This window comes from Myotis lucifugus, unplaced genomic scaffold (assembly GCF_000147115.1).
Source record: "Myotis lucifugus unplaced genomic scaffold, Myoluc2.0 scaffold_62, whole genome shotgun sequence".
Classification (NCBI taxonomy): domain Eukaryota; kingdom Metazoa; phylum Chordata; class Mammalia; order Chiroptera; family Vespertilionidae; genus Myotis; species Myotis lucifugus.
Window position 1 is genome coordinate 5895590 of NW_005871110.1, and position 9683 is coordinate 5905272.

A 9683-nucleotide genomic window follows, 5' to 3' on the forward strand; every position below is an offset into this window, starting at 1 on the left:
CCCTCAGCCCGACCTGCACCCTCTCCAATCCGGGAGCCCTGACGGCTTGATTTGATGAACCTCCCTGTGGTTCTCTGCTCTCTACAGGGCCTGGCTGCTCCACGCCCACTGCCCAGAGGCTCTCCACGGCTCAGAGGCCCTCCGCGGCCTGGGCGAGACGCTTGCCTCATCGCCACAGCGACGAAGCAAGCATTCAGCAAGGCCACTCATGCTGCCTGCTCTCAGAAGCCATCCTCACAGGACTGGCGGACTCCGGCAGGGCTGAGGGAACTGGGCGCCACCATCTTGTGGCTATGGGCGCCACCATATTTGTGACAGAGTGATGGTTAATTTGCATATTACCCTTTTATTAGATAGGATAATATAATTTTAGAAATTAAATTTTAAAATTTAAAAACTTATCTTTTCCATATCCTATTAGCACAATATTTTGATCTGTGCCAGGAAATAATTTAGTATGCAATAAGAACTGATCTGATTCCCACTTGGACAGATCTTGTCTAGCTTTCCCTGGCCACACACATGCCCCATGTCTCTCCTTCTATCATCTAAATTTTGACTATGTAAGATCATTTCAATCCCCATCTCTTCTCTGAAGTCTTTTCAGATATTTTCCCTCTAATTCCCATTTCACTTATAGACAGTACCATATAACACAGTGCTTATTTGTTCTCAAATTGTTTCCTGTGTATTAGCTTTGGCTCCTCAACTGCATGTTAAATTCCTTATATACTCATACCATGTCTCACCTCTCCGTTTTGTTTCTCCCCCCACCACATTGCTTCTAAGACTGCCCGGATGCCAAGTGTTGAATAAATACTTGATTACAGACTGACAGATGTACTTCAAATAGTATGACTGTAATATAATAGGAGCTTTCTGAAAATTGTGATTTATCCATTAAAAGAATGAACTGAATCTAGTGATGGAAACTTTTATGCTGAGGAAAAGACAAAACTCATTTTAATAAATGGGTTAATTAGTACCCATCATTTCAATTCAATTAGTTTGAAACTGCATTTTCCACACAAAACTCCAGATGTTAGCCCAGTGTGGCTCACTTGGTTGAATGTCATCCCATGCACCAAAAGGTTGCCAGTTCAATTCCCTGCCCAGGTAGGGGGCATGCCGGAGGCAGCTCATCAATGTTTCTCTCTTATGGATGTTTCATTCTCTCTCCCTCTCCCTTCCTCTCTCTAAAAAAAAATCAGTAAAACATATTTTAAAAATATGTATTTATTACAAATCATTTTTAAATAATGGGAACTTTTAAAAATTAATGTGACTTATAGAATAAGGATAAATTTACAAAGTTCCAAGTATTACTGTGAGTCCAAAACAACACCCATACCACAACTACAACCATGTGCCAGGCACCATTCTAAGCACTTTCTATATCATGTCTCATTTAATCCCCACAACAACCCTATGAGGTGGGTACTATTATTATCCCCAACTGAAGATTAGGAAACCAAGGCATAGAAAAGTTAAGCAATTTTCCCAAAGTTGCACAGCTAGTAAATTGTAAGATTTAAACCCAGGTGGTTTGAAGTCAACAAGAAAAAGAACTAGAAAAAAGAAACAGGTGTTTCCCTTCATGAGTTTATGCTCAGTATTCAAGTCCATGAGATCTTGAAATCAAGAAGTCTTCTTTTTTAAAAAAAAAATATATTTTATTGATTTTTTACAGAGAAGAAGGGAGAGGGATAGAGAGTTAGAAACATCGATGAGAGAGATCGACCAGCTGCCTCCTGCACGCCCCCCAGTGGGGATGTGCCCGCAACCAAGGTACATGCCCTTGACCGGAATCGAACCTGGGACCCTTGAGTCCACAGGCCGACGCTCTATCCACTGAGCCAAACCGGTTTGGCAAGAAGTCTTCTTATCATTACTATAAAATGGTGACCAAATATTTTAAAAATCAAATAAGATCCACACCAGAAAGAAGGCCTTATACCACCAGTGTGTGGTGTCTGCATCATTAAGGACTTTAGAAGATGTTATATTATAGCATGTGTCTTTTGTGTAAAATCTGATATAGGAAGGAAACGCTGACTGACTTGGACTCAAACTTTCATAAATGTTTTTTAAATGGGAGGTATGTTGGTTTCTACTCAACAGCATGGAAATCCTCCCACAGTTTACATTTGTCATTTAATTAATTTCTAACACAAGCTGTAAATTGTAAAAACTATATACTAAAGCAAAATAATTATGTGTGACCCGACCAGCATGACTCAGTGGTTAAGCATCAACCTATGAACCAGGAGGTCACGGTTCAATTCCCAGTCAAGGCACATGTCCAGGTTGCAGGCTCAATCCCCAGTGTGGGGTGTGCAGGAGGCAGCCAATCAATGATTCTTTCTCATCACTGATGTTTCTATCTCTCTCTCCCTCTCCCTTCCTCTCTGAAAGAAAGAAATATATATATTTTAAGAATGCCCTAGCTGGTTTTGCTCAGTGGATAAAGCGTTGAACTGTGGACTGGAAGGTCCTGGGTTCAATTCTGGTCAAGGGCACATGCTCGGATTGTGGGCTCGATCCCCAGTAGGGGGTGTGCAGGAGACAGCTGATTAATGATACTCTCTCATCACTGATGTTTCTATCTCTCTCTCCCCCTCTCTTTTCCTCTCTGAAATCAATAAAAATATTTTTAAAAGAATTATGTGTGTCTCAACTCAATTGTTATAAAAATTAAAATATCAAGTGGCTTTGAAATTATAACTGCTAAATTGTTTTGGGATATGAACAGTTATGGTCAATTTTTTAGAGCATCAAATCAAGGAATATTTGAAGTAAAGGAAATCCATCCAATACAAATCAAGTAAAGGAAATGTCACACTACTCAAAATTGGCATAAAATATTTTTAAATGGGAAGGATACATATAAAAAGAATTGACAAAATTATGGAAGGTCATTTCATTTTAAACAAATGATTGTTATCTACACTTCTGTGCCATTGACAGAATCAGTAAAATGCATCCAGAAGAAGGAGTATAATGCTTTTATCCTTTTAATATATGCCACAGTATATGCAGAGAAGTATGACTATAACTGCTAACCATGAAATTAAACTGTTATAAGCATTATAAATAAAGAACAGGACCATCTTTTTAGTCTATTCAAAATTAATCCTCCTCCTGTGTAGACTAAAAAGACAATAACAGAACTACAAGAGACTGACTAAACAGTCAAAAGATTTATTATGGAGATATAAAGACTCTTTATAACCTAGCATGACAGTATTTTTTAACCCAAGTTGTGAAACTTATCAAGTTTGATTATGCTCCTTTAATTTTAAAAAGTTCCTTCAAAAATTATTTGGCAATAGTAGAATCCAAGGTATGAATAACACATGGTAAAAATGGTAATAAGCTTTCAAACTCGCTATAAGCAAAATCACCACAAAAGTAAGCAAGAGTAACATATTATCCTAAAGAAGAAATATGCACCTAAAAGAGCATTATAACCTGTTTAGTGTGTGTGTGTGTGTGTGTGTGTGTGTGTAACTACAAGGTACTCAAGGTAAACTCCTCAAAGTGATAAGGGTAGAGATTTTAATCCTTTGTGTCCAATATAGCATTCTAGTCTACAAAGTACATTTTATTACTAAACTCCAGCCATGTAAAACAAAATCAAATAGAAAAAATATTTTGCTTTAAAATATTTTATTTTAATAGCTATATTTTAGTAATGAAATAAAATATATTTTAAATATAGACTTATAAATAATATGAATATATGCAATAATATAATTAAAATATATTTTATATTCATCTCAATATTTAACATTTTGAAAACTAAAAATAAATAAAATTTGTAACAATAACAGAACACCCATTGTGGTACAATAAGATTATGTGATCATTAAAATATGTATGAAAAATGTTTCATAGCATAGAGAAATCCTTGTTATAATGTTAGTGGATAAAAAGCAAGATCAACAAGTATATATAATATCCTCCCAAACATGTCTTCAAAAATACGTATAGGAAAAAGACTGAAGATTAATATGCCAAACATTAACAGTGTTACCATTGGAGATAGAATTATAAATGAGTTTCCCATAATTTAAAAAACTTTTACAACCTTTATAATTGTCTATGGGGACCTTTAAAACATTATTCTATTATGGATCAAGTGAAAAACTACGGAATTTTCACATGGTTTGTATCAGAAGCCACCCTTTTAAGAAGTAATTTCTCTTACACAATTTGAACTATTAACATAAAAGAATGCTTCTTGGTTTGCATAATTTAGCTACTCACATAACAGTACAGATTTTAATAAAACATTTTAAAATCACCAATTAATAGAAAATTACATTTCATCTCAATTAAAATTTAAATTGCCATAATAAAGCTATCGCTTATGTATGCTATGAAACACAGTCAATAGCAATTACAACAAAATTTCAAATATCTATTTTTAGTATATTTGAAATAGAGTCTATGGCAATACACATACTCAATCACAAGTATCCATAAAACTGCAAGAAGACACTATTCAAGTAAAGACCCAATGCACATTTAAATCCTTAACTTTCTCTGAGCCAAAGGTGCTTTAAAATAATACAAGATTAGGTTTTTAGGCAATGTGACTAAAATTTCAAAATTAAAATCTTAAATAAAACCTGAAATACTGTTGTGAAAAAGAACAGCATAATTCACTGTCTTACCGAAGACAGTTCATCACATCCCAGTAACGTGTAGTAGTCTTCACTGTCTTCCAACCTGTAATTCAGTATCGCGTCCATTTAGATCACTAAATCAACTCTTCTTGCCCTGAAACAAGAGGCACAATGAGCTGCGAATGAACAGGAAAAGCCTTTTAAATCTGGTTTACAGCAGCATGTTCCAAACTGCACTAACAAGGTTTAAGGCTGGACACAGCCAATACACACACCAGATGTCATCCAAGACCTGTGTAAACTACCTTTCATTGGCTGTTGACAGAAGAAAAAAATAATGGACCCTACCAAACTGTTGCAGTGCTGCCTGGGACTTGTAGTTTGAGTTTATATAAGTGATGCAGATTAACCACTCTCTTCTGGATAAACAAAGACTGTCCATTTTTACCCCCCCCCCCCAAGTGAGCCATCTCTCCATCTTTTTTTTTTCTTTTTCCTTCTTTTTAAGTGATAAAAGAAAAATTTGAAGCAATATGCTAAAATCTTAGAATTTGTTAGATATGAGTAGTGGGTGGTTTCCTGTGAACTTAGAAAATTTCAAAATTTTTTAAAATAGAATAAAAGAAAATAGACTCAGAAAGCAAATTTTCATTCATTTGATCATTTATTCATTCAACAAATATTTATTAAGGACCTATTTTGTGCCCAGCATGAAGGTAGGAAAGGTATGCTAAATAACTCTGGGTTCTTAGGGAGCTTATATTCTGATGGAGGGAGGCAAACAAATAAAACCATTTAAAATCGTGAAATAAAATAGGAAAGTGAGAAAAATAACTCTATGATGATAGGGTGGATTTGCTGTCCCATTTCTCCTGGGCTGGCTCTCTCCAGACTCAAGAATGTGTCTGGTCTGGAGTGGATGCAGGGAACCTGTGTTTCAGCTCACCGTGGCCCTAGGAAATGCAGGTCAGGTCTAGGATTTAGAGAAGGTGAGTGGTGAGGTATACAAAACTGTAACTGCCTTAACCCTTTAAAAGCCCCCATAAATATCACCTTGGGAAAAATACTTTTTCACTGAGCCCACCTATATACATCTTTTTTAAAGCTTATTTCTGAAGAGAAATAAAGTAGTGAGGCACCATTTTCACCAATCCTTCACTATATATCCTCTCTTGCTAAAAGTTCTGTATGGAACTTATAAATAAAGTAATTAATTTATATTTTAAAAAAAAAAAAAAAGAAAGAAAGCCGAAACCGGTTTGGCTCAGTGGATAGAGCATCGGCCTGCGGACTGAAGGGTCCCAGGTTCGATTCTGGTCAAGGGCACGTACCTGGGTTGTGGGCACATCCCCAGTGGGAGATGTGCAGGAGGCAGCTGATCGATGTTTCTAACTCTCTATCTCTCTCCCTTCCTCTCTGTAAAAAATCAATAAAATATATTTTTTTAAAAAAAAGTAATTAATTTTGTTTTAGAAATTTCACATCCCTTGAGGTTTTGAAGGCCTACGTGGGTATCACAAAAGCCTAACCAAAATAGCTGAAAATTGTCTTAAAATGATGTAAAGTTGCTGCTATGGAAAACAGGATGGTGATTCCTCAAAAAATTAAATATAGAATGACTATAAGACCCAGCAATTGCACTTTTGGGTACACACCCAAAAGATTTGAATGCAGGGACTTGAACAGATATTTGTATACCCATGTTCGTAATACCATTATTCTCAATAGCCAGAAGCAACCCAGTGTCCACTGACAGAGGAATAGATAAACAAACGTGGTATATACAGACGATGGAATATTATTCAGCCTTAACAAGGAAGGAACCCAGCTGGTGTGGCTCAGTGGTTGAGAATCAACCTAAGAATCAGAAGGTCACAGTTCAATTCCCCATCAAAGCACATGCCCAGGTTGCGGGCTCAACCCCTACTAGGGGGCTTGTAGGAGGTAGCCAATCAATAATTCTCTCATCATTGATGCTGCTATCTCTTTCTCCCTCACCCTTCCTCTCTGAAAAAAAAGAAAAAAAAGGAAGGAAATTCTAACACATGCTACAACATGGATGAAGTTAAGTGAAGACATTTTGCTAAGTGAAGTAAGTCAGACACAAAAGGACAAATTCTGTATGATTCTACTTATATGAGGTACCTTGAGGAGTCAACTTCATAGAGACAGAAAGAAAAATGGAAATTTCCAGGGACTGTGGGGAAAAGTCAAATGAAGAGTTAGTGTTTAAAAGACACAAAGTTTCAGTTTGGAAAAATTAGAAAAATTCTGAAGATGGATGGTGGTAATGGTTGCACAACAATGTGAATGTACTCAATTCCACTGAACTGTACACTTAAAATAGTTAAAATGGTAAATGTTATGTTATATATATTTTACCACAATTAAAAAGAAAAGTGATATGAATTCCCTCAAACACTAGACAATATTGATCAGAAAAAGAAAATATTGCTCCTTTATTCTCCATCTTGAGAAGAGTCAGGACAATGCTTTAACGTTCTTCTGAAAAACAAAAAGAAAAGATAATTGTGAAAAGAATTTTGGTAATCACTCACTCATGTTTTATGAAATGCAACTCGAGGCTCCTTTTCCTGAACCACCATATTCTCACATTCTGCAATGTACCATGTAGTCACTGAAAATGATGTAGAAACATATTTAATGCCTGGGAAATGTTAAGTGAAAAAAAGTTAGAAAACAATATGTACTATGTAAAACTTCAGAGCGCTAAGACCTATGCACGTTACTGGGTATAAGTTATATCAAATTCATCTCAATTTTAAAAGTAAAAAATATAACATTTACATTTTAAAAGTAGGTATGGTATGATTCCAGTTTAATAAATATAAATTGTATGTATACATACATTGTATATCTATAATAATCTATAATAATAAAAGCATAATATGCTAATTAGACCAGACATCCTTCCGGATGTCCTTCTGTCCTTCCGGACGAAGCCAGGGCTGCAAGGGAAGCCCAGGTCCTGGGTGCCTGCCAGTGGCCGGAGGGAAGGAAGGCCGACTCTTGCATGAATTTCGTGCATTGGGCCTCTAGTATATTTATAAAATATGAGAAGGTATATACACCAAAATAGATCAGTTGTCATTAGATAATAGGCCACAAGTGACTTATATTTTATTCTTTTTACTCATCTACATTTGCTAAGATTAACATGTACTATTATTTTAATTAAAAAAAAACAAGCGCCCTGACCGGTTTGGCTCACTGGATAGAGCGTCGGCCTGGGTACTGAAGGGTCCCAGGTTCGATTCCGGTCGAGGGCATGTACCTTAGTTGCAGGCACATCCCCAGAGGGGGGTGTGCAGGAGGCAGCTGATCGATGCTTCTCTCTCATCGATGTTTCTGACTCTCTATCCCTCTCCCTTCCTCTCTGTAAAAAATCAATAAAATATATTTTTTTTAAAAAACAAGCAATAAGACTTGTGGAGTGTTTTTACATTAATCTTTGCTAATGCGGTTAGCAGTATGTTTGCATGTATGACTTAATAAATCCTTGAATCCTAAAAAAAAAAAAAAAAGCAATAAAAAAAAAAGGAAGCAGCCCTGGCTGGTGTTCTCAATGGTTAGAGCACCGGCAGGAGCACACAAGGGTCACAGGTTCAATTCCTGGTACCCAGTAATCATGTACCTGGTCCTTTTCTATAGGGTTAACCTACTCAGTAGGATGTGGGTATAGCTGCAGAGAGATGTTTGTTCCTGCTGAAACCATGAAAGTAATTTGGTCTCTTAGTTGTTGCCATTTGGGAGCATGGACATGTTAGGAATTTGGAGATCAGCCCAGCTGGTGTGGCTCAGTGGGTGAGCATCAACCTATGAACCAGGAGGTCACAGTTTGACTCCCAGTGGGAAGCATGCAGGAGGCAGCAGATCAATGCTTCTTTCTCATCGTTGATGTTTCTATCTCTGTTGCCCTCTCCCACCCTCTTTCTGAAATAACAATAAATAAATAAAATATTTAAGAAAATTGGGCCAGCATATGACTGCTTTCAGGAAAACTAATGGCCAATAAATATCAATAGTAGTGCAAACTCATTCATAATTATGAAACTGCTAATCAAAGAAAGTGGTTCACCTATCAGAGAAGCAAAATTTCTGACGTTTGATATTATCCAATGATAAAGCATAAATGACAAAGTAAGCACTTTCATACATTTTTGGATAAGGGTGTGAATTGATACAATTTGGCAATTTGGCGGCATTTATCAGCACGTGTCTTGTTGCCTGGGCAATTTTGTCTCTCTACAAATGAACCCTGAGGATTTACACCAAAATATGTCCCAAGGCAATCACTGAAAATTCTTTGCAACAGAAAAAAATTGGAAGCAGCCAAAATGTCCTTCAGTGGGTGAAGAAGAGGGCAGTGGATGAATACATTATGGTATTTATGGAATGTACTACTATCTAGCCATTTTAAAAAGAGTAAGATAGCTTTCTCTGTGCGTCTCTAAATGGATCAAATGGAAAAGGCTGAAGAGAGTATGAAGGCATTATCTTTTTCTGCACTTTTTAATAACACGTACGTCTGCACCTATACTCCCCCCCCCCCTTTAAAAAGCAGATGTTTTCCTTTTAAGGGTGGGAGCTGGGCAGGTACAGAAACGAGGCTTTTAGTTTATGCCTTAGGAACTAGATCACCATACCACTTTTGCTTTCTTTTTATGCTTTTTGTTTTAAAACAACAAATGTCATTTGTCTTATTTACATAGGTTTCGTTGAAGAAAGCCTTTAAAAATAGTACAAAATAGGTAGTAGGGATCAAGTACAATTTTTAACCGAATTAAAGGTCTTTGTACCTCAAGTGAGGCGAGTCAGATGCACAACCTCAGGCCCAACCAGACGGGAAAATCCGCCCGTCAGCTCACGCCCCGCCCCGTCCTTTCATTTCCCCTCTCAGCACTTCCGGTAATCCCCCTTCGCCCGAAGCTTTTATTTGGCCTCGCATTTCCCCTGTCCGCTGGGGCCCCATGCATATCCGATCACTTCGAGCAAGAAGGACGCTTCAGACAGAATGCCGACTCGGTGAAC

The 9683-nt window shown here is 37.0% G+C and overlaps 1 protein-coding gene across 4 annotated transcripts in view; it reads right to left on the reverse strand.

The window, feature by feature from the left end:
- Positions 1 to 9683, reverse strand: part of DNAJC12 (DnaJ heat shock protein family (Hsp40) member C12) — a 62984-nt gene that overhangs the window by 31314 nt on the left and 21987 nt on the right. For 2 of the 4 annotated variants that reach the window (XM_023754623.1, XM_006089724.3), the window contains exons 2-3: positions 7190 to 7269; positions 4680 to 4785 (exon numbers count right to left, since the gene is read on the reverse strand). In XM_023754623.1, the coding sequence (XP_023610391.1) occupies positions 4680 to 4757 (78 nt within the window). In that variant the 5' untranslated portion in view covers positions 4758 to 4785; positions 7190 to 7269. Of the gene's footprint in view, positions 1 to 4679; positions 4786 to 6776; positions 6796 to 7189; positions 7270 to 9451; positions 9484 to 9683 lie in introns of those variants that run through there. The other 2 variants (XM_023754622.1, XM_023754624.1) reach the window with 2 other exon arrangements.